This window comes from Hevea brasiliensis, chromosome 10 (assembly GCF_030052815.1).
Source record: "Hevea brasiliensis isolate MT/VB/25A 57/8 chromosome 10, ASM3005281v1, whole genome shotgun sequence".
NCBI classification, from domain to species: domain Eukaryota; kingdom Viridiplantae; phylum Streptophyta; class Magnoliopsida; order Malpighiales; family Euphorbiaceae; genus Hevea; species Hevea brasiliensis.
This window is the reverse complement of record NC_079502.1, coordinates 17218029-17244978: the sequence shown is the minus strand read 5'-3', so window position 1 is coordinate 17244978 and position 26950 is coordinate 17218029. Positions and strand designations below refer to the sequence as shown.

At 32.8% G+C, this 26950-nt stretch overlaps 1 protein-coding gene across 1 annotated transcript; it reads right to left on the bottom strand.

Moving 5' to 3' along the window:
• Nucleotides 1-827: 827 nt before the first annotated feature.
• LOC110671942 (transcription factor MYB101-like) lies at nucleotides 828-3515 on the bottom strand. The gene is made up of 3 exons (XM_021834571.2): nucleotides 2804-3515; nucleotides 1507-2464; nucleotides 828-1378 (listed from the first exon to the last, which is right to left on the bottom strand). The coding sequence occupies exons 1-3, from the start codon at nucleotides 3119-3121 to the stop codon at nucleotides 1101-1103; spliced, it is 1554 nt and encodes a 517-aa protein (XP_021690263.2). The 5' UTR covers nucleotides 3122-3515; the 3' UTR covers nucleotides 828-1100.
• Between the last annotated feature and the right edge of the window lie 23435 nt (nucleotides 3516-26950).

Sequence of the window (26950 nt, the reverse complement as noted above, 5' to 3'; positions counted from 1 at the left end):
AGATTTTCTAAATTTAGGAAGAGTGTAGCAAGGATCTCAACTATATTACCACATAGACCCCTTTTTATGTGGGGAATGAAAAAGATATATAGAAAGGAAGCAACCAATTTATGTCTAAGTATCTAAAGGTTGAAAGTATATTTTAACTCATTCAGAAGAAAGTTTAATTGAATTATAACCTTAAAAAACGTCTCATTTCACATATGAAATTTAAAGGATAAAATTAAATGAACATTGGGATCCTAATCAGTATCAAAATTAAAAGAGAAATCAAATTAGTTGCGGGTGTAACTAAACTCTTTTTTTATAAAGGTCATGAGTTAATTTATATATTTAATATTTTAAAATTTATTAAATTATGGAAGATGGAAAGTTTGCTAATATATATATGTGTGTCATATTAATAATTATTAAATTTGAAAAAAAGCTAAATGTTAGAAATCTTAATAGATATGATAATAATAAATGCTAATATGGCATATTAATTAGTAGTAAAATATGTTATTCAACATCATATTTATACAAGACTGACAATTTCCAAATATGACAAGGGCAAGAATAGCTATAATTGATATTAACACTTTGAAATTGGTGATATGATTGAATATTAAACAATTAAAAGTTGTGCATATATATTTATGGGGACTTTTAGATAGATTTGACAGCAAATATGAGCTTATTAAGAATGGTAGTATTGGATGAATTAGCATTAAATTAATAGCATCGGAGTAAGTTATAAGGTTTTACTTTTGAGTCAGACTCAAAGTCAGAATCAATTATATATATGTATATATAATTGGTTCTATTGTAAAATCTAAGTCCTACATCCATGATATATGCAAAGACACACTGAGACATAAGGTGATTGTTTTTGTTTATCTACATATCTAGATGAATACAAACGGCAAGAAACGAACACTAATTACAACATTAAGGCTAGGAACATAAAAAACCCTAAAACAACCTAACTCTCTAGCTAAACGATAAAACCACATAAAAGCATCATATTTCTCTAGCTATTTGATCATTTTCCTTTTCCTTCCTTGAACATTTGAAATAAAGTCACTTTGAAGGATATGCAGCTTTTTGTGAGCAACTTCTCAGCAAATGCCTGGCATGTTATTCCAATATGAGGATCCAAAGGCCCACTCAACGTTTGGTGTCTCATCTGCGGTTGTGCCTCTGGCTAGTGATGCTTCTTGCTCAACTTCAATTCTTCTACCTTCACCTGCTGGGCTGGATGAAAATCCATTGGCCATATTTGTACTCCGATACCATTCTGGGAGTGGCGTTGACGTTGGAAAGTTATCAAGCAAGCTCAACAAATCATCATCCATGGAATTCATTTCATCCATTGGTTCCTCACTTGGTTTCATCCCTGCATATATTACCAAATTACAATTTCAATTTTTTTAAAATAATTTCAAATTTAAGGTCATCAATTGATTAGTAGACTGGGAAAATAATCGTACAAAAAATTTTAAAAAAAAAAAAATTCAAACTTACCAATTGATGATTGAGAAGAGCTCAAATCATCACAGCAGTTGTTTTCACCAGAGGCCTCACCACCATTTATTGACGAAAGTTTAACACGCTTGGCGGCTTCCTTCTCCATCTTCTCTTCTTCCTCCGTAGGCTCATCCACCACTCGTTTCCCTTTATGATCAGATGCTACCGAGTTCTCACCGATCAATTTTTCTTTGCGAGACAGATTCTGCGATTCCAGCAACAAAGCATCCAACAAACCACTATTACTATTGTCGTGCATCATCTCTGGCACGGCCGTTTCACTGTCATTGTCAGTGTTCTTACTTGATTCCTCTCGAACACAAATGCCACCTCTAGTATTGGATGAGAAGGGAGTGTTCGGACGCGGTGGCGTTTGGCCCGAAGAGAGCTTAGACTTCAAACCAGGAATAGGGTCAACTGGTTCAACCTGAGCTCCCATTATCAATGAAGTAAAACTCATGTTAGTTTCAAAATCTGCGGTATTGTAATGAAGGGATGGTGGTGTCATTGAGATTGCTTGGGCTGGAAAGGTTTGATTAAACACAGTTATAGAAGAAGGCAATCGCCCATATGGAGACATAGGCAAAGCTAAACCACTGTTGTTGGTATTGTTATCAGGAAATGACTTGAATTGGAGAGCCGGGTTGGAGTAAAACGGAGTGAGATTATTGTGCAAAGGATCTAATGCTGGCGAAAAATTAATTGGGTCAAGGAGGGTAAGAGAGGGATTATACGAAGCCTTTCGAGATGAGGACAGAAGGGAAGAGAATGAAGAAGAGGATGGGTTATTGTTGGGGTGCTTTTGTTCCTCTTGGTGTTGGTGATGGTGTTGCATGCGAAATGCAGTGGTTTCTTCTTGGTATTCTTGAGGGTAAACAGGCAAACCAGCCCTCTGGCGTCTCTTCATTCTGGTGTTCCAGAAATTCTTGATTTCATTGTCTGTTCTGCCAGGTAACTGCGATAAGAGAGAACCCGGAAATGAACTAGAGGTGGGGTACAAAAAGAAATGAGAGAGAGAGGAAGTAGGATATATGAATGGTCAAAATCAAAACCCAAGAACAGAATATAAACTAAAACAATCACCATCACATGAACAGAAGGTCAGAAGATAAAAGAAAGGCACGAGTAGGAAAAGAAATGTGTCAACGTAGATGGTGACACCCAGCGTGAAAGTAAATAAATAGAAAAAAATTATCTTGCTGAAGAAAATGATTGAAAAAACTGTAGACGCAGAGGCAAGTAAAAAGAAATGCATAGATGTAACCTTATGGGTACAGTAGACACCCATGTATACCTGAGAGGCCATGCGAGCCCATTTGTTACCAAGCTTGGCGTGAAGCTCGATGATGATCCTCTCCTCCTCCGGAGTAAAGGAGCCTTTCTTGAGATTAGGTCTCAAATGGTTTGCCCATCTGAGCCTACAACTCTTACCACACCTCATCAGTCCAGAATTCTTTTGCACAGAATTCCAGTTCCCTTCTCCATGTTTCTTCACGTACTCTATCAAGATCGCATCCTCTGCGGCGGTCCATGGGCCCTTCTTGAGGCCTTGGCTGGTGGCTTTCTGAACAGTTAGCGCGGCCTCCATTGCAGCTTCTCCGTTGCTGATCATTCTGGATATCCTTCACCACTATATATACCCTGAAAACTCTTCGCTTTGTGGGTGTGTAGTGTGCTTTGATGCTCAGCTTATGTGGGTTTGTATAGCGGGGAGAGAGAGGTTTAAATAGAGCCAAAAATGATGAATGATAGTGTATTTCGATTGCGTAATAGGTGTGTTGTCTTTAAGCAAATCTTTAATTGTAATTGTGTACTTATTCGATTAATGTGGTTGCCTTTTTTATATTTCTTTGCGAGTTCTCTCCTCTCCCAAGGTGAGAGAAAGGAAGGAAAAAGAGAGGAGAGAAAAACAAAGAAGAAAGAAAGAAAGTAAATCCCTTGTCTTTCTTGTCCTTCTTTCTTCCTGTTCTTGCTCTTGATTGAGAGGGTATTAGTATAGATTTAGAGGGCGAAAGAGGTTGAGATGTAGAGAGAGAGAGAGAATCTGCAAAACAAAAACGAAAATTGAAAGAGGAGAGATGTGGGGCCAAAGGGTTAGAGGAGGTCGAGGAGGAGGTGGTGGGAGGAGGGACAGGTTGAGACGCCACGGTGGTTGATATAATAAGTAGAGATGTGAGCTTTGATTTCGCTCCGGTTTGCATGCTAAGTGCTACGTCCTTCTATTTTTGACGCGTTTTTCAACTCCAATCCCTTTCTAACACACCTTGACACAACCATACATGGGAAAAATTTTAGCCATGTTGTCCTTACTCCTTTATTATTTTTCGGAAGATGATAATTCTCCACTCTAATTAAAGGAAAAATTAGAAAAAAATAAAAACAATTTCAACATAAAATAGAAATATCATATATACTATTTTAAATCATATTACTAGTTTTTTTTTTTTTTTTATTAAAAGAAATCAGAGCTCATGGTTTTGGAAATCTTTATATTGCATTAAGGTTTAAAAATTTCAAAGGGTATTATTTTGGCATTCTTATTTCGAATTTATACTTGTTTTGAATGATCATATCTTTGGAAATACACCATAAGCTTATGCACATGTATATATATATATATATATATATATATATATATATATATATATATATATATATATATATATATGCATTATTGTCGTGGTGTTCATAAAGGTACTCTGACGCCCATTCAATCTGTGTAAGTTTTGTGCCGCCAATTGTAATGATTTCTTAATGGAATTTTTCTACCAATAAATGTCGTTTTCCTTTTATAAAAAAATAAGGGTTTTAGTCGCAGGGGTCGCGATTGACACATCTGAACCGTTGATTCATATGAATTTTATAATTTAACTGTTCCGATTTATCAATCGCATTTTCGCGATTAATACTGTCAATATTCTTCTTTTATATAATCCAAATTAATCGTTTACTATTTTTTTTATTAAATTTTGAGATTTTAATTCTACTTTCCACAAATAAGATTTTTTTCACAAAATTTAAATGTATTAATTTCATTTTTATTGTTATTTTGATCATATTTACTATTTCCAAACTTAGATCTTTTAGTTATTTTTATAGAACAATAAATATCACCTTTTTTTATAATAATTATTTTATTAAAAAATATTTAAAAAAAATTTAGCATGAACGCTTACATATCATCGTTGTTGGACGTGTGCCATTGCTATGATAGAGCTAAAAACTGATATTTCATTTCTTCAAAGAATTTTTAAAACATTTAATGTGTGTTTGAATTAGCATACTTATATGTAATGTAATAAAATAAATTTTAGCTTATTTTACTATTTAAACTTTCTCTGATTATATTCATTATGTTCAGTTTACCTTCAACCAAGCGTTCACTTCCTTAGTATTATCTATCTGAACTAATCCTTGATTATTTTTTTCCCCATATGGCGTTTCTAGAAATATATGTCTCATTGTAATAGGTGCGAGTCTCCTTAATTGAGACAAAACTAAAGTTCAATGACCAAATTATGACAAACTAAAGTATTACTAAAATGAAATTCAGTGCAAATTTCAATATAATTATCAGAATAATTAACTTTTAGTTAATTTTTTTATAAGTAAAATAATTTCATTCATAAATCTTTAGGAAAAATTTTACATATGTCAGAACCTAGTCTGTAGACCTCTTCTGTACATCTAATTTAGGACAATATATAGTAAGTAAAAATATTTAGAGGAAACAAAGTGCAAAAAGGATACTCAAAACAGATCCAACAACTAAGAAACAAAAACAAAATACAAATACAAAGCAATTGAGATATAAAGCAAAATAGGTCCAAAAACCACTAAAATACCTTAAACGGCTAAGCAAAGAAAGCACACAACAAATTCAGCAAGCCACTATACAGACGACCAAGACCAATGTTACAGCCAAGCAATGAAACCATCTGACCGCTGCAAACCTTGCCTTGCCAATGAATTGGCAACCCAGTTAGCTTACCTGGGAATGTGATTAATGTGGATGACTAGTAATAATTTCAGGTTGCCAGCAATTGGGTTTGATGTAGCACCTAGACGCCATGGAGCTGAATCCAAAGAAGAAACCGAATAAACAACTATTAATGAATCAGGTTCCAACATAATACTTGAAGCTATGGACTAAATCTCAAGTTTGGAAATTAAAAAGGCTAAGAGTTTTGGCAATATATAGCAAAGAATTCAACAGTGTTGGAGTCACCATGACTTGCAAAACAAGAGAAAATATAAAGAAATCTCCCAAGATGGCCATGCAACACGCCACTAATAGCATAAGGACTTGGTTTCACTATTGCTGAACCATCCACATCCTACTTAATCCAATTAGATCAGGTGGTGACCATGATATCTTCAGGCGCTGCTGCATTTTGGTGTTAGTCCATTCCTTTATAACGGATGGAGAGAGAAGTTGTTTTTGCCTCGAATAAGGGGAGTCAAGATTCATTGCTTTCATCCAAACTACAACTCTATGAAGAATTAGGTTACACAAGTCCATCTATGAAATATCTTTATCATTCAAGACTTTCTCATTTCTTGCAATGCAAATAGACCATAGAATTGCATAAGCAAGAGTAACCTGTTATTTAATTTGCGATTTTCTACTCACAAGAGCTATCCATTCAACTAAAAGTAAGGGTAGAGACTTTGGAATGCAAAAGCAAAGACCCTACCAATTCAAAAACCAACACCAAATTGACCAGGATGTTTTGCAATGTAAGAAAATATGAGAATTGATTCACCCAAATCATTGCAGCGAGAGCAAAAATTTTCTAAAGGCAGAATTATTCCAAGGTGGCATAACAACCTTTGGAGCAAAGACAATCATGAGATATCAACCAAGTAAACGTTTCTACCTTCATAGGCGCAAACCATATCCATGGAAGTGGCAATATATTATTAAAATAGTAATGACATAAATAGAATTTTACAAAATGATAAGAGCTTATTTATATATAGTTATAATTGTAACTACCCAAGCTAGTGGTATTACCGACGCTAGGGATTGGGTGAGCTTAATGCTGCCGAAACCCATAGTAAGTCTAAAGACCTGTTATACATGAATATATTCCTGTATCTCATAATCCAAGCATACACCAGACCATTATACTTTAGTTTTCTCATTCATAACTTAACATAATATGGCTCAAAATTTGAATGTTTATATATGTGAAATGACTAAAGTGTAATTAGATCATACATACTTACTTACATGAGAGTTAGCTTAGATTTTAGACATACATAATTACATCACTTATATATATAATAAAATATCTATCAAAACTTGAATACCAACAAAGTAACTATCCCTTTATATATTATATGTTCACTAATCATACGACATACACAAAAACATTCTACAGCTATTCCTGTTGGTCAAGCTCCCAAAGTATTCTTTTATTTTTGCACTCATGCACTTGAGGTTAGGGGAAAGAGGTGAGCTTACACAAGTTCAGTGAGTAAACTAACCAAAACATCTCATTTCATACATATGCAATGCATCATCCATATGAGTTTCACATAAGATGAACTTATCACTAGTGACTCCCTAAATCCAATGTGCTTAACTCATACAAAGACTCTTCAAGGCTTTCGCCTAACATATATGTATCCAATGTGTCTAGCTCATATAGAGGATCCTAAGTACTTCTGCTTATAACATGACATGCATTATGTACTAAAAGGCATTGTAAAAGTCTCCTCTTGGATTTTATGGATCCATAACATACATAACATAACATGATCATAGACATGGGGGGAGTCAGTGGGTCATCCATAATCTATCATTCACCAATAAAAATGATGCAATTATGCAACGTATTTGTATTCTAAAAACATACGCCCCAAATAAATATGACATGATGCATGAGGATTATCATAATTTAAATTTAAAAGGTTTACATTTATTAAGGTTAAAATTAATCACATCTTGTAGCCTATCAACCACCCAACTCTAATGGTAGCTATCCATGGATCCTTAATCTTCTAAGTTTCTCAAGCCCAATCCTACAAAATCGGATGCTGTAGAGTTATATATAGCTTTAAAACTCTATACACATATTAACCATCTTACCTAGGCTCTTAGGAACCATGAAATTAGGTTTTGAAGCCTTGGAATTAAAGGAGAAATAAAGTGAGCAGAACCAAGTTCGGCTGTTGGAGTCTTGGGCTTTGGCTACAGAACCTTCGAACATCAGGTGTCCATTTTGGGCAGTAGCCACTGTGGCTACTAAAGTCTGAAACTTCGACTATCAAACCTGAAAAATTTCTAGATTTTTTGAGAAACTATATACTTCTGCTGCCGAACCTATGGTTTTCGACAGCCGAACTTAGAAATTTTCAGAATTCCCAAGTCAAAAGCCTATAGAATCCTTATCTCAAAAAATCTCAAAACTCATCCCAAAGTTCCAAAACACAAATCAACCACATATACACACCTCTAAGGCCTAAAACAACTTGAAAATATGCTTAATATCCACATACATTAATTAAAAACTCAAATCTTAGGTTTTTCCTAAACTCAACATAGCATATTTAAGGATTTGAATCCATAAAGGCAAAATAGCCATTTAAGGCCCAAAACACTTTAGCATTACTAAACTAACAATAAAAACATGTAATTTCAACATACATCACAAAACCCTAACCCTAAATGCATAACTTCCCAAAACTCATCTTAAAAGCAACTTCACATAAAATTAAAGTCATAGATTCCTAATCCCTCATCAACTTTCTTAGATCTACCTATTAGATCAAGAAGAAAATGAAGTTATCTCTTTTCTTAGAACTCGGAGGTGAGAGAATTAAAACCCAAAAGCCTAAATATACTCTCTCAAACTTCTAAATGGAATAATCCACCTCCAGATCTCAAAAAACCCAAAGAAATCTCTTCAAATAGCTCCTTGTATGCCCCAATAGTTGAGAGAGAGGGAAGAAGAGAAAAACCCAAGTGTTTTTTTATAGTAAAATGAGCTTTGGACCCTTTTTATACCCTCACTGTCAAGAGATTTTCGGCTGTTGAAAGTCCAACTTTTGGCTGCCAAAGTCCATTCTGTCCAAAATAATATTTGAACAGGAAAAGGGACTTCAACTGTCGAAAGTTCATCCTTTAGTTGCCAAAGTTCCTTTTGCAAAAAACATTTAAAAACTTTTAGGAATTAAAACCTTTAAAACATTTTTCATTCTTAAATATATTTTTAAACACATCACACAAACATAATAAATACATTTTCACATCTTACCGCCACTCCCTTATCAGTGAAGTTTTTAATTTTCACCCGAATATTCTATCAATGACAAATTTGACATCAGAAAATGGCGGGTATTACATTCTTTCCTTCTTAAGAACATTCATTCTTGAATGTTAAAACAAACACATAAAAACATAATATGACAAATTTAACATACATAACATGCCTAGAAAAGGTGGGGATATTTTCATATCATAGAGTCACGGGTTTCTCATGTGCACTCTTCCATGTTATGGCAATTCCACATCCCTTTGACCTCCTTATCTGAGTATCCATGATTCGAATAAGTTGTTCAACATAAGAAAGATCTTCCAAAATTTCAATATATGGTTCACTTATAACCTTGTTCAGACTTGACACGAACTTCCTCAACATAGAAACATAGAATACCAGATGGATTCTCTCTATTTCTAGTGGCAAAGGTAACTTATAAAATATATTTTCAACCCTTTGCAGTACTTTGTATGGTCCAATATATATCAAAGCTAGTTTGCCTCTCTTTCCAAACCAAATGACACCCTTCATTGAAGATACCTTTAGAAGCACCATATCCCCTTCTTAGAAAACCTTTTCTTTTCTTTGGAGGTCTACATAGCTCTTCTTTCTACTGGCTGCTGTCTTCAACCTTGCCCTAATTAAAGGCATGGCTTGATTGGTGATTTTCGCCAACTCAATTCTTGCTAAAGTTTTTTCACCTACTTCTTCCTAACACACAAAAGACCTATACTTTCTCTCATACATGGGTTCATACGATGCCATTCTGATGCTAAAATGATAGTTGTTGTTGTATTGCCTAGTAGTTGAGAGAGAGGGAAGAAGAGAAAAACCTAAGTATTTTTTACAGCAAAATGAGCTTTGGACTCTTTTTATACTCTCACTGTCGAAGTACTTTCGGCTGCAGCTTTTGGTAATCAGAGTCCATTCCGTCCAAAATAATATTTGAACAAGAAAAGGGACTTGGCCTGCTGAAGTTCCTTCTGCTTAATTACATCACACAAACATACATAAATATATTTTCACATCTTACCGTCACTCCCTTGTCAGTGAAGTTTTTAATTTTCACCTGAATATTCCGTCAATGACAAATATTTCGTCATAAAAAAATGACGGGTATTACAATAATAGTTAAGGATCAATTTGTAAAAATATGGTCCATATTTTAATAGTTTAAATTTAAAATTTTTAATTTAATGGGACTAAATTGTTAATAAATCAAAAGTTCAGGGACTAAATTGTCAATAAAGTAAAATCTCGTGGACTAAATTATTTTTAGATTGAAAATAGAGATAAGGACATTTTGTTCATTTTTGCTAAAATCAATGGCAACTTAATAGAATTCTAACTACAGGAACTAAGTAGTAGGTTTTATAAAATTTGGGGACTAAATTGCTTGATTCTGAAAATATAGGAACTAAGTTGTAGATTTTGTCAAACCTTAGGACTAAATTGTTGTTTACCCATAATGTATTTATAATGGCCATTTTGTTAGTCATAAAATAGATTATTTTTTTTTTTTGTGAAAATGTATTTTTTGTTAGTAATTTATTTTTGATAGTAATTTTTTATTAATAGTTAATTTTTAGCAAATTTTTATTGTAACATATTTAGGGCAATTTTTTTTTATTAATTTTTCTTTTAAAAATATTTTATATTAATTTTTTGTTAGTATTTTATTAGCAATTTCTATTATTGTATATTCATGATATTGTTTTGGTGTTTAATTTTTATTAGTAATTTTTTTATAATATTTTATATTAATTGTTAGTACTAATTTTTATTAATAATTTATTATTTTAGCAATTTTCATTACAAATTTAATTATGTGAAGTTTTTATTTGTAATTTCCATTAATATGTTATTTTTTAAATAATATTTTATATTATTTTTAATAGTAACATATTATTTTATTCAATTTTTTAATTTTATTTTTTAAATTAAAAATGAATTAGCAACAAATTGAAATTCAGTTGCTAAATTAGTATGGATATGTTTTGTTTGTAAATTAGCAAGAAAAAGTAAATTGTTGCTAATTTAGCAACATAAAATTCCATTGCTAATATGTTTTTAATTAGCAACAAATTTTAAATTTCATTGCTATTCTAATTAGCAACAAGCAATATAATAAAAGAATTTTTTTTTCGTTGCTACCGTGGATAAAATGAATTAGCAACAGAATTTTTGAGATTAGCAATGAAAATATCCATTAATATATATATATATATATTGTAATATCCTCACTTTAGGTAGTTTGTACATTCTAATGTTTCGATGACTAACGTCTGTTCGGACAGCCAGGATGTCTGGAACTATACTTAAATTAGAGTGAGAAGTCATAAATTAATTGAATAAAGACTAAAAAAAATTAACGAAAAATAAAAAAAATGAAATTCCACTAGGTTAAACAAGCCGGGATTTCGGCGATGGATGACCGTACAGGGAAGCAATTGTGAAGACAGTTGCCGATCTCAAACCCGCGACGAACCCTGTGAAATAAATATTTTGGTTTAAATTGAAGATTTTATGAGGATTAAATGACATTAAAAATTTTAAAGAAAATTCAAGAAAATTTAGCCATTCGGTAAAGGAAATTATAACTCGATAAGCACAACAAAGGGTATTTTAGTCATTTCACTCTTAGAGATGCATTTTGACCTAAATGTCAATTAAAATTGGAGAGATTAAAACAATAAGAATGAGTTAAAATCATGAAGTGTTAAATAGAAATGGGAAAAGAAAAGAAAAGAAATGAAAAATCAAATTTATCACATAAGCATGACCAAGCATGACATCATTAAATTCTAAGAACCTATGAACATAAGACACCCATTTATTTTGCTTTATTTTAAGTGATAATCATCTTCTTCTCTAGCCCTCTCTCCTCCATTTTTCCTCTCAAATTCTTTCATTTTCTTATTATTGAAACACCATTTCAAGCTTCCAAACCATTACTTCCTTTACCAAAATTGTTGGCATCCTTGATAAACCTCCATAGCCAACCATAAAACCCAAGGAAAGTGGGAAGAAAAGTGAAAGGAAAATCTGGTTGGCAACCCTAAAGAGGTGAATCAAGTGTTAGGTTGATTGAAGGTTGCTTGGAGCTAGGAGAACTATTTCCTTCCTTTTCTCTTCTTTTAAACTTGAAGTTAGGCATGAATATGGAAAGAATTGCAAGGAAAATTGAGAAATTATGCATGGTTGATTAAAGAGAAATTTTGGCCAGCATGTTTAGTTGTTGTAATTGATGAATTTAATTGAAATCAAATTTGTTTATTGGAGTTGCTTAGTATGTATATATGATTAGAATGTTCGATTGCATGGTTTGTATGAAATGGAAATTGTGGAAGCCAGGTTTTGGAACTAAATTTGAGGGATTGATGCAATATTGTTCAATTGATGTTTTTAAGGTCAATTGTTGACCATTTGAGGTGGATTGATCATGATTTGAAGTTAGCAGTTGGGTTGAATTATTGAAATTGGAAGTGTGTTTTTGTGCAGGGAATTCTGGACCCTTGAGTCTAGCATGTTTAAATGAGGATATCTTGAACTACATTATTCCAATTGGTGTGAGACCAATTGAAGATTAAACCTTAGACATAAGGCCACAATTTTTATGGAGAGACCTTACCCAGAAACTATCCTTAGAATGCCCTAAAATTTGCTTGAATCCAGGTTACCAAATGCTGAATCTGAAAAAATGACTATATAAATAGTAAATATTCAAATGACCATAACTTACTCTAGGAAGGCCAGAATGACCTGATTCTTAAACCATTGGAAAGTTTAGACATAGGAGCACATTTTTCATGAAGAACATAGAGCTTAATTCTACCTCTAACCTAACCAAATTGCTAGCATAATTTAGGTCACCAATTTTGCAGAACCAAAACTGCCCAGAAATTCTGGACATTGAACCTACTTGACCAGTTTGAGAAAAATTGTCATAACTTGGTCCACAAAATTGCAAATGCAGTGAACTTAGTGCCAGAATTTTTATAAGACACAAAACTACAATTTTGATGTTTTGACCAAAATCTAGAACCAAAGGGAACTAGGTCATATTGCTAGAAAAATTTAGTACACCAAATCTTGGGATTTGACTAAAATACCACTTGACCCTAGAACAATGTTTATACCATATCTCCCACTAGGAATTCTAATTGGGATGTGCCAAACTGTTCTGGAAACCTAAGAAATAGGGCTCCAACTTTGGTTTAGGAGCTTTCATCAAAATGAGAGTGTAAGGACCCTAAAATTGGAGTCAAAGTGACTGACCTGAACCTAGAATCCTAGAGACATAAGGTACATGAGTCCAGGCCAGTCAATTGGCTATAAATTATTCTATAAAACTTGAAAAATTGTAATTCATAAATTTGAGTAATCCTAAGACATAGAGAAACAACTCCTATGAAGAATGTTAGGCCTGAAAATGACTGTAACATGCCCAAATAATTAAACAAATGTTAACTCCAGAATCTGCCTGGTTCAGAACCAAAAAGAGACACTGAACCAGTTGTGGTTATTTGACCATAACTTGAGTTCTAAAATTTCAAATGACATGATTCAAAGGGAAAAACAAAGATAAGACATAGAGGAACAACTTCCATGAAGGAAGTGTGGTCAAATAGTGACTACAACTTGACTAACTTGCTAGGTGAAGTTAAGACACTAATTCTGGATTCATGAAATCCTTTACTTAATGACTTAAGTTGTAAATGTTATTCACCCTACATAGGTTGATGAACATATACGAGATGTTATTATATATTTGGGACTTGTGTTTACCATTACAAGTGACATGAAAATGTTATGAAATACAACTAGTACATAATATGAAATAATGAAACTATAAGCACTTAATAATACCACTTTGCCAAAAGTATACCTAGACTTTTGTATATAGCTTGGATCGATTGGTATATCAATTAAGGACTACAGATTGCAGTACTGCCCATAGGAATGATCATTGATAGACAATATATGTTTAATATGATTGTTCTTCAGGCTTTATGCCTGCCCGTTGGCTATTGTGCCTATTATGATTTCTGGCTTTATGCCTGCCCGTTGGCCTTGTGCCTAACATGACAGATGTATACATGTTAGACATATGGATGTTTAACTAGTATACTCCCGTGTATCCAGTTTTTATAGTTTGTTATAGGTTACTTGGGCACTAATAGGAATTTAATAAGATTAAAAATGAGAAAAATGAACAGAAAAGATCCGATAAATTTAATTACACCTAAAGTTTAATAAATATGTAAATGACCAAAATTTATGAAATTATACATAGATTAATTATCCTTGATTATTTAGTTACTTTTATTTTAAATTATGCACCACTAAGCGATTCGCTTAGTGCATTATTTTTCCATCGCGTAGGTACTGGAGACCAGCAGCCGCAGTAGTAGTGCTCTGGTAGAGAGAATTGACCAGATTTGCTCTAGTGTGAGAGTTATCTCTACAGTCTACATTTTGGTAGGGGCCTATGTATTTAGATTTTGTATTTTATTCATTGTACATAAGAAAAGAATATAATTATATTTTGATATTATAAATAAATTGTAAATTATTATACATGAATTTCAAATGAATGAAATGAAATGCATTTATTTGAAATGGATATAAGCAAATTATATGAGTACATGATGACATGATATGATGCATGAAAATATGAAATGAATATAGACTGTTTTAATTGGTAAATAGCGAAACTCGCCAAACACTCATAAAACAGAGGAGGCTCTGTCTAGTCTCCATAAAAATGAAATGTGACAAAAAAAAAAATTCCTACACATGGAAATACACTAGTAAATGGAATTTAAGTTAATAATGTACATGATAAGACACGATAGAGTGCTCCGGCACTGAATGTGGCACACCTTGATCAGTTACACTGTAGACGGGTAAGGGGTGTATATATATATTAATGCTTAATTAAGTATAAAATGTCATCACAATTCTTTTATATTATAAAATTTTAAGTGGCAAAGCACAATAGTAAAATAGTTAAATTACATGTCATTACAAAATAGAGTTCTTTAAAATATACATCTACTTTAAGTAAAATTAAGGTAGTAATTTGTGGAATTCAGCTAACTAAGAGCTGCTTACTATATCTTCTATACTTGTCCCTCAAAGGGGAAGACATATAAATAGGGGTAAGCTGGGGGCTTATTGAGTAAAAGCCTACTTAGTGAATATATAATAAAACATTTTATTGTCAAGCACATGAAATGTTGTATTCATATGAGGTTTACATAACACAAACAAGATGCATTAAGTATCATGTCACAAATGGTTTCCTAGCCATTTCCATAATCATGAACACATATCCAAGATGCCTGGCCTATTGAAGGATCTCCTTAAGGCTTCCTCTTATCGCATCATATAATATCAAATAATGGGGCCGGAAACACAAAATTGCCATACCCAAACACCCTAGAGCCAGAGACACAGAATTGCCTTACCTAGGCATCCCATAGCATAAATACATACAGTGAGCTCATAATGCATGCTTATTATAACCTTTACTTTCTTTCCTTTCCTAATGGCAACTAGTGGGTTATTCATGAATTACCAACACATAATAAGCAATAAATGCAATGCAACATCTTCGTGGTATGCATTTACTAACATATGAATAACTAACATAAATCGTAGCTAATATGATGCATGAACATGCCAAAATGCTATAAAACATTTATTTAGAGAAATTCAGTAAAAAATAGTAAAGTAAGTTCTACTCACCTTACAAAACATGACTCTTAATGTTACCTACTCTTACCCTAATATATTACTTCTAATGATCACCTCTTGGTATCTCACCTCTAGCTTTAGAAGACATAATGGGGTATATAATACAATGGAAAAGAAAATGTAAAAATATTATATGTTGTTAACGGGGAAGTTCGGTGGTTAAATCTCATACTTTAATGACCGAAGTTTCCATGCACTATTTATGTTGCTATATACATGACTATTCATGCAAATTTCAGTTGTCCAAGTATGCTTTGGCCATTGAAGCTAGATTTTATAGGCTGTGATTCTAACTGAATTCTTGCCCTATTTCACATCTACACCACAAACCAAGTTCCATTGGTTTTCACAATTTAATAAATATTATAAATAACTTAATTAAACTTCATTTAACTTAGTTTTAAGATTTTTTTTTCAATTTTACCCTAAACCATAACTTATTTTCACTTTGACCAAAACCATCCTTTAATCTTTATACACTTCTATAAAGACAAAGAGAAAGTAAAAGAGAATGTAGAGAGTAAGAACACTTGCCTAAAACTTTAGAGTTTGCTAGATCCAAGATTCTCCTCCTAGCTTTTCCATGAATCCTTAATGGAAACAAGAAGAGGGAAGGGATTCTAACACTTGTTAAAGTTAAAGGAGAGTCTAATATTATTAGGATGTTTTAAAGTGAGAGATTTGGGATGAAGGAAAAGAAAAGAAGAGGAAAGAAGCTGTAAAGGTGTTGGTGGTTGGGTAGGTGGGAGGCAAAAAGGAGAAATTAAGGCAAAGTGGGGGCAAAAAGAAGGAATTAAGGCAAAGTGGGGTTCTCTCCACTTATATAGCCAAGAAAAGAACTTTGATGACCAAAGTTCCTTGTTATAACACCCACTCCCGTAGAAAAACACGTGTTCCACTTTGAATGGTGAGTATTACAATCCCTCCCTTTATAGGAACATGTATCCTTGAATGTTAAAACAAAAGTTCATACTTGAGATAGGTGAGGGTATTGTTGCATCATGGAGTCTAGGGTCTCCCAAGTACACTTTTTAAGGTTGTGGTGATTTCAGAGCACCTTAACCATGGGATCTCTTTATCCCTTAGCCATCTCATGTCAATGTCAAAAAAATATAAACAAGTTATTCCTCATAGGTTAGATCTTCTACTAGTACTATTGCCTTGGTTAGGATCCTAGAATGGTTTAATAGAGACTTCCTTAACCTAGATACATGGGATACCAGATGGATTTCATCCATTTATAGTGATAGCTCTAGTCGGTAAGATACATTCTCGACCTTTTTCCAGTATCCTATAGAGCCTAATAAACCCCGGTGCTAGTTCCTTTTTCCTTCTGAGTTTGACACCTCTTCACTGGGGACATTTTTAGCAACACCATATCCCTTACTTGGAAGTTCACAACCTTCTTTATAGGTCAGCATAGTTTTATTGGTGAGTTATAGTTGCTTTGATGCAAATATCAATTAGAGTCAGGGCTTTATTATTTGCTTTTACAAATTTTGTTTGAGCTAAAAATCTTTCATCCAACTCTTCCCAACACAGAGGTGACTTGCATTTGCTACCATACATGGGTTTATAAGGAGTCATGCCTAAACTAGCATGATAGCTGTTGTTATAAGCAAACTTCACTAATGTCAGATATCTCTTCCATGGTACACCAAAGTCAAGTACAAACATCCTTAGCATATCTTCTAGAGTCTGTATGGCATGTTCTATCTATCCCTCAATATATGGGTGGAAGGCGGTACTTGAATTTTAGCCTAGTACCTATGGCATTCTTTAAGCTTTGCTAAAATTAAGAAGTGAACTACAGTCTTCTATCAAACATAAATTTCTGTGAAACTTGAGCCTTCCTTCCTTTCTTTCATCAATTTACTCCATAAAATCATGGCTTACTTTGCCTGCCTTATAGTGTGTCCTGGGATATGCCTTCCTAAAGTAACTATTATTACAAGCAGCTTGTTTAATATCATTATTGAAGCCTTAATGAGGATTTATCTCAGCTCATTACATCCTTCTCTTCTCTTTAAGATATTGTTAGTTTCCAACTTACATAATGTCATTATTAAGGTTCTAGCCCATCATCTAATTTTCTCACCATATCCCATTCACTTGTATCTTTTATAGCATTTTAAGTATTCATGGAGCTACTTGTAGAACCATAAAGGTAAGAATGATGAGGACTTGCAATAACATTCCTTTAGGTTAACCTGGTTGCCAGGAAAGCATGTGACATGTTCTAGAATTGTACTTGCCATCTTCTTTGTTCAACACTAAACAAATCGAAGGTAGCATTGACTTCCTTGTATGGCTTGCTTCATTATGCCAAGGTACTTTTAACTACCTTATAGTCACTTACTTGACCCTTGATCTTCCAATCCTGTGATGTATAATCCATACTTAATGTCTTATGCATTCCCTCTCCTTTCTTCTATCCTTTAGACCTTATTTATCCTTACCTTTCTTACTTTTGCTACTATCCATATCCCCTTACTTCATCATACTTTTTTTTCAACCTTGCCTTAAGGACATTTTTCCCATTAGGATCAGTTTTAAGTCATTTGTTTGCTAAGAATTTCTTCCTAATTTATTTTTTATCATGCTTTTTGATCTCTCTCTCTCTCTATCTTAGAATCATAATACTTAGTATTTTTACTACACCACTTACTTGATTCTAACTTGCTTCTTTTTCCTTATCTCTTATATAAAGAAATACTCATCCCACCATTGTCACTTTAAATAATATCTTTACATCCCTTGGTCACTAGCTTGACTGCTAGCTCTACTGCTAGCTCTACATTCCGTGGAATTCCAACTCAACAGTTAGTTCCCTTAGCATGTTTCTCTCAGTTTGCAATGACCTAGCTTGGGGGCCATTATCAGTGCTAGAGAACAGGTCAACTTAAGGCTATCGAAACTTGTAGTAAGCCTAAAACCTGCTAAAATTGTCATTTTATTCATATGGATACGTAACTCAAAGTAACTCACTAACAATTGTACTTTAGCATTCCAGCATCTATAACATTAAACATTTCATTTTCAAAAGTAACTTTAAATTTGAGCTTGAATGCTAAAGCGTAGTGTGATCATTCACAACTTAATACATAAAGGAGTGCTTTAGAGTTCTAAGAGAACATAAAAGTTATATAGTGTTACCTAGACATAGCTTATTGGAAAGCTAAAGGCAAGCATAATAAATAAACCTTTAGTTGTACATGTGCAACAAACTAAACCTCAGCACACATATTTAGTTTGCTAACCACTTTGCTGGTGCCTCTAGTCTTGTTGCTCTTCACTTGGGATTAGGGAAAAAAGGGTAAGCAAGGGAAAGTTTAACAATAAAATTAATAGTTAATATAAATCTTATTTGATTAATTTCATACACATGAAATGTAGAAGGTACATGGATTATTAATACACAAATAATTCACATAAAATAGAATTGTTACTAGTAATTTCCCTAAGCCGAATGCTTGATTTATAAAGATGATCCTCAAAACTTCCTCTTATCACATATCATTTACCAAGATGTCTAGCTCATAAAAAGACTCCTCGAGACTTCCTCTTTACAAATAGTGTGTTAAAAGCTCACTAGGCCTCACTTGAACTTAGCTATATTATATCATGCATGAACATAACATATCTGTATCCATATCATGGGAAATTAGTAGGTCATCCAATATCTATCAAACATCAATAAGACTTTATGCACTTATGCAACATTTTCATGTTTTAGATCTATAGACCCTAAAATAATGTGAAATGATGCATGACAATGATGACAGTGTGCATTTATAGGTAATTAAATTCATTATTGTTCAATAGGGTTAGTTTACTCACCTCTTAAAGCCTATCAACACCAAAACACGTATCTTAGGTTTCCCTGTTAGTTGTGGTTCTCCGAGTTCCTCAAGTCCAATCTTTTAAAAGACGGACCTTAATGAGTTTTCTGGATTTCTGTACGACTATATACACATCATACCCTTAATTCTAGTTCATTTTAGTCCACAAAAGAGAGTTTTACAGTTTTAAAATAAAAAAAAAGTAAACATACAGGCAAAGTAGGGGACTTCGACTACCAAAGTCTAGAGTATAAAATGTCCCTAAGGGACAGTAGCAAAATTGAAAGTCCTTACTTCGGTAGCCAAACCTAGAAAATCCAGAAGGCTCAACTTGAATTTGTAGTAACCCATTTTGCTCCAAAAGGACTTTAGTCCACTTTTACAGCTCCAAAACATAATCCAACATGAAAAACACAACTACACATGATGTAATCACTTGAAGAAACCTAAAGGTATCACATGCATTCACATTTTATCATAATCCAAAGGAAATTCCCAAAATCAACAAAATTACCCTTTACATGCATTAAATCATTCTTAAAATCTAAACTTAAGTTCTAATGCCTAACTACAACATGTAAAACTTAGAAGGAACATTCATCTTGATCCTATACAACACATAGCTAAAAAGAATGAAAATAGTTAAATTGCATTTCACATTCCTTCTTTGCATCCTTAACTCAAAAACTTGAAGCAATTAATTGAAAACCTCCATACAACACTTCCAAAACATAACATTGGACATGAAAACATAGAACCTTCAAATTCATTTCAAACAAGTTAAATACATTTCCAAGTCATTTTGTTGTTTTTTTTTTTTTCATAAGAGAAAAGTAGGATCCAAATAACCATTGTAAAATTCAAGTTTAAAAAGAAAGAAATTCAAGTTTAAAAAGAAAGAACCTTTTAAGAATCCCTCCTTCAATTGAAGACTTTGATTTGAAAATCAAAGGCCTCTCTTAGGGCCTGTTTGGTATTGCTGTTATATTATGCTATTGCTGTTTATGAAACTACTATTCTAAAAAAGTAATTTACATGTTTGGTAATAAAATAGAAAACTACTGTTAATCAAAAAAGCTATTTATTATGTGTTTGGTTAAAATTACTGTTTAAATTATTGTTAGAAGCTAAATGACCAAAAAGGGCTAACTACAAATATACTATTTTAGTTTTATTAAAAATTAACCATTTATTTTATTCTTATTATTTTTTATAATTATATTCAATTTATATAATAAAATGTATTTTATTTTAAAAAAAATTATTATTAGTTAAATTTTAATAAACATCAATAAAATCTTTCACTAATATTTTGCAAAATAATTATCAAAACTAATATTTCATTTACTTAATTAAAAAGTATAAACATTTATTACAGTTGGTCTCTACATGTCATTAAACTACTTACAATTTGATCGCGAATAATATTCATATATGATGATTCATTGTTTCTATGACTATCAATTGGGATACCTTCAACATCAGGCAAGGTGTTAAAAGGCACATATTCAGGATTCTTATCAAATATTTGAAAAACTCTATCGCCTCTTGCCCTCTTTCTGATATAATTGTGCAAAGCCATTGAAGCAATAACAATTTTCATTTGTACTTTAAAAGGATAGGCAGCATATTATCCAAAATGTGCCATCTATTCTTCCACACCCCAAATGTGCTTTCAATTACACTTCGCAATGAAGAATGTGCATGATTAAAAATTTCTTCTCATCCTGATGGTGGTTGACAATGTTTAAATTCTGGTAAATGATATCTCGCATCTTTATAAGGTTTAAGATAACCTTTCGTATTTGGATATCCAGCATCAACCAAATAATATTTTCTTAGAATTCATCAACAATATTTTACAGTTAAAATAATATGTATAATTAAAAAATATTTCCTTAAAAATTGAGCTTTTTTATAAAATACCTTCAGGGGGTTTTGGAAATTTAATAACTTGATCATTAATAGCTGCTAAGAAAATTCTTGCATTGTGTGTTGTTCCCTCTCATCCTACCCACACAAATGTAAACTGCATATCAAAACTCCAAGCAACTATAATATTTTGTGTTGGAATTCCCTTTCTCCCAATGTATGAAATTTTCTCTTTTGGAGCTATACTTGCCCGCACATGTGTACCATCAATTGCACCAATACAGTCATTTTAAAGCCCTCACTGTAGATAGTCCGTACATTCTACTGTTCTTGTGACTAATGGCTATCCGGATAGCCAGAATGTTTGGAACTATATTTAAAATAGAGTGAGGAGTCATAAATAGCCTAAATAATAACAAGAAAAATGAAGGAAAAATTTTAAGAGATAAAATGCAAAGAGGTTAAATGAGCTGAAGCTTCGGTGATAGATAACCTAACAGGAAGTGACTGTAAAGATAGTTGTCGACCCTAGACCCATGGAGAACCCTGTGAAATAATTATTTGGGACTTAAATGAAGGATTATTGAAGTTTAGATAACAATAGAATGATAAGAAAATTTATGTTAATTGATATAAACAATTATAACTTGGTAGATACAATGAGGGGCATTTTGGTCATTTCACCTTTAGAGATGGTTTATAACCAACTTGTCCATTTAAGTAAGTGAGGTTTATGATATAAAATATGAATAAATATTGATGAAAATTTATTTAAAAATGAGTGAAAGAAAGAAAAAATAAAAATCAAACAAAATAAATTTAAATTAGAATTATTACCTAAGCATGATGAAAGAATGATGCAATTAAAATTTTCTAGCCAATCAAATTTAGACAAGCCTAAGTATAAAAGGTGAGAGGAAATAATTAAACTGAAAAATAAGCTCATCTTCTTCCTTGGGAAAGCTTGGTCGATCTTGAGAGAGACTCCACCATTGTTGTTCCTAACAAGCTCAATTTCCTAGCCAATTTCACCATAAAACCTCTTGATCCCTTCACTAAAATTTAACCTTGCACCTTGAGGAAGTATTAGGCAGCAAAAATTTGAAGAGAAATTGAAGTTTTAACAAGTCAAGGATTAGCCAATTCAATGTTAGTGCCAATTCCCACTCCTCTCTCTCTTTATTATTTGTTAGGATCTTTAATTGAGTTAGAAATGGTTGAAAATGAAACAAAATATACATGTATGAGCACCCATGATTTTTGGCAGCCATGAGTAGGGAAGTGTTTGGTGAGTTTTAATTGAATTAAAGTTGTGTAGTGATGGCCTTTGATAAGAATATATGGATTAGAACCTTGATTTCCATGTGTGGTGTAAGATTGAGACATTGGGAATTAAGGTTTTGAGCCAAAATTAGGGTTGTGCCAAATTGTTGATGAATTGGTGTTCTTAAGGTCAATTAGTGACTATTTGATATCGTTTGACCTTAAAATGGAATTGATTAAGGCATTGAATTGTGAATTGGGTGTGCTGTCCTTTGTGCTGGAAATTCTGGACTTTAAGTCTAGTGGGTTTGGGCAGCCATAAGTTGAATTGTGTAGCTTCAATTGGTATAAGACCAATTAGAAGTGAAACTAGGGACATAATACCACATTTTTCATGAAGAGATCTTGCCCAGAAAACTAACACAAAGTGACCTAAATTCAGCTTAAATCCGGGTAACCAAAATCTGGACCTGGAAAAATGACCATATGAACAGTGATTGTTCAAATGGCTATAACTTTATGTAGAGAGGTCCAAAATTGGTTTGGATAGGTTGGCAAGCCAATAGGGTTTTGATTGTCGTACTGCTTATGGCTTTGTGCCATTTCATGATTTATGGCTCTTATTGCCATTTTGTAATATTATGGTTTTTGGCCATTTTGCTATTCTTTGACATACATAGCTTCTATGCCTGTAACACCCTCATTGTAGTAATTCCGTACATTCTATTGTTCTGGTGACCGGTGTCTGTTCACACAGCTAGAATGTCTAAAAAAATATTTAGACTAGAGTGAGGAGTCATAAATAATTCAAATACTAATAAGAAAAATTAAGGAAAAATTTTAGAAATAAAATACAACCAAGTTAAATGAGCCGGTGCCCTAGTGATAGGTAACCTAGTGGGAAGTTACGGTTTTCGCGGCTAGAAGCCCTAAACCTGAGAGAAAGTTTATAAAATAATTTTTGGGACTCCAGAGAAGAGTCATTGAGGTTTCGATGGCATTAGAATGCCAAGAAGATGCTTAGAAAAATTTTTAGATCGGTACAGACGATTTTGGCTCAATAAGCCAAACGGAGGGTATTTTGTCATTTCATCTTTAGAGATGATTTTTGGCTAACTTCTCCAGTTAAGTAAATAATTATTATGACATAAAATGTGAATAAATGTTGCTAAAAATTTAATTGAAAATGGGTAGAAAAGAAAAGGAAAGAAATAATGGAAATTTAGAATTTTGACATCACATGATGTCATTTAAATGCCTCCACCCAATCATATTGTGACACCTATCTATAAACTTAATTAAAAGCATAAAATGGGCAAAAAAATTGAAGAAAACAATCTGCTTCTTCTTCCAGCCGAACCAGCTCCCTCTTCCTTCCACCATCAAAGCTCCACCAAGCTTTGGTTAACCCACTAAACCACCTCAAAACCCTAGCTTCCCTTCACAAAAACTCATCCTCACACCTAGAGCAAGCTTTAGACAGCAAAAAGAAAGGAAGAAAGTGAAGTTTTGAAGTCTTGGAAAGTGACTAAGTCAAGGTTAGTGTCAATTCCTTCTAAAAATTTTGCGTATACCTTATGTGGAGTAGGAATTGAGTGAGAAAATTAAGTGGAATTAAAAAAAATTTGCATGATGAATTTCTACCAATTTCAGAAGCCTTATGGTCTCTTAGGGTTTCATCAATTTGATTGCATAATAGTTGTGTATGGCTGCCATTGAACATAATTTTGGTGTTTTAATTCATGGATTGTATGTATATAGAGAATTGAGATTGTTGGATTTAGGGTTTGGGGCACAAAATTTGGATTTTGCTCATGTGTTAGTGAATGGAAGTTCTAATAGTCAATTAGTGATCATTTAGCTGAGTATAATGAGGAATTGAAGTGAATTGTAGCTTTGGATTTGAGGTTGGGTGTGTTGTCTTGAGTGCCCTGCAAGTCTAGATGTGAGTCCAACATGTTTGGACAGCTATAACTTGGGTTGTGTAGGTTCAATTGGTGTAAGGCCAATTGTACATGAAATTAGACACATAATGGCACAACTCTGATGAAGGAACCCTGTCCATAAAACAAACTTAGGATGCCCTAAAAATTGACCAAATTCGGGTAACACACACATTCTGCCTGGGCAAAATGACCAAATAAACAGTATTCATTCATTTGGTCATAACTTAGTGTAGAAAGGTCCAATTGACCTAAAATTTATATAAATGAAAAGCTTAGACAATTTAGAACAACTTTTATGTTAAACACAAACTCGAATTCTGGACTTAACCAAATGAAATTATTGGCGAAAGTTGAACTACCAAATTTGGCAAAATGGTATTCTGCCCGAAATTTCTGGATAAATACCAATCGGCCAGCCTTGTTCAAAGTGGCATATCTTGAACTAGAAAACTCCAAATGGAGTGATTTAAAAAGGCAATTAAGGAAGACACATAAAGGAACAACTTTCATGAAGACAATATTGCCAAATTCTTACTGTAAAATTGACTAATGGAACAGTAAACCAAGTACTTGAAATCTAAAAATTTTAAATAGCCAACCTTAGGCTTTGAAATGGAATTGGCAACCAATGCCAACAATTTTACAATGCAAAATATGGTATGTTGGTGATATTAGAACCAATATACATATTGTCTATGAAAAAGTCAACATTTTAGTTGACTATGAAATGAATAGTAACAATTAAATTTCAATTTCAAAAAAATTGCATAATGAAAAGTGTTAAATGCCCTAGTAAGCCTAGTGTGATTGGTTTGGATAAATTAGCATGCCAATAGGGTTTTGATAGCAGTACTGCATATGGCTTCATGCCATTCTGTGATATGATAGCCTATGGCTATACTGATTATGATGTTATACTTGGCTTTATGCCTTATTGCTTTTATGGCTTATTAGCCATTCTGTCTGCACACTAGGAAACACATTGTGACCGATGGTGTGATGGCCCGAGGTACTTGGTACCCAGTGCTAGTTTACCCATTTATCCAGTTTGGTCAATTTGTATAGGTTACTTAGGCATGGAAAAGTATAAAGGTAATTGAATTTACTATTAAAGTAAGTAAGGAAATTAAATATCAAGATAAAGAACAAGAATGATTTCAATAAAAGAGGCTCAAAATCATCATGAGAACGATTAATAAAATGCTAGAAAGAGTTAATATCATAAGATGTAATTAGCCTTCGACTAAATAATAAGTTAGTAATTATTTATTTCTTATAAGCACAATAACTAGAAAATTTTTACTTTTATTTGCATATTATATTTTCTTGTATTATTAGCACCACTAAGCTTTATGCTTAGCGCGTCGCTTTTGCAATGCATAGGTACTGAAGATTTGGCTAGAGAACCCAGTAGACCACAAACTGGGTGAGACTTGTATACAGATCTACATAGTTTCCATGTCACCTCACAGACTTCAGTGCATTGGTAGGACATTTTGTATTATTTGTATTTTGTAATTAAACTTTTATTTTATCATGTATAGTTGAATCTCATGTAATATATTTTGGTATTAATGCAAATATTTGTAATTTGTGTTTATAAATGAAAATTTAGTATTTATTTATGATTTGTATATGATTATCATTTGAAATGAATGAATGATAAATAGAAGAAATTTTGAGAAATAGTTGAGAAATATTGAGATTATGTTGATATAATGGAGTTTGAGAATGATTGAAAATGTATTGGAAGTGTTTTTTTTTTACAGGTTCCAAAGAACTGTTTTATTCATTTTTAGCCGGTACTCTACCAGATTTTCTATAAAATTTTCGGAACCTCAAATGAATTTATAATTTCAATAAATGACTTAAATGAGTCAAATTTCACAAATTGCACTTCATAACCATAAAGAAATAAATTAAGGAAAGATAAAAATAATTGAGATAAAATATGGTGTGCTGGTACACTGTGTGGCATATCTTGCTCAACTATACTATAGACGGATAAGGGGTGTCACATTTAGTAGTATCAGAGCACGGTTTAGGCGTTTCTGGGTCTAGATAGAGTCCATACCATGCATTGCATTCATATGAGTCGAGGTGACACTAATGCAGATCTGTTTTCTCTGGTAAGGTGAAGAAATAAGGAAGTAGCAGCTCCTTGACTATTTACACCAGGTAAATTTCGAGGACGAAATTTAAATTAGAGGGGAAGAGTTGAAACACCCCCACTGTGGCAATTCCGTACATTCTACTGTTCCGGTGATCGGTGTCGGTCTGGACAGCTAGAACGCCTGCAAAAATATTTAGACTAGAGTGAGGAGTCATAAATAATTTAAATACTAATAAGAAAAATTAAGGAAAAATTTTAGAAATAAAATACAACCAAGTTAAAAGAGCCGGTGCCTTAGCGATGGGTAACCTAGTGGGAAGTTGTGGTTTTTGCAGTTAGAAGCCCTAAACCCGAGAGAAAATTTATGAAATAATT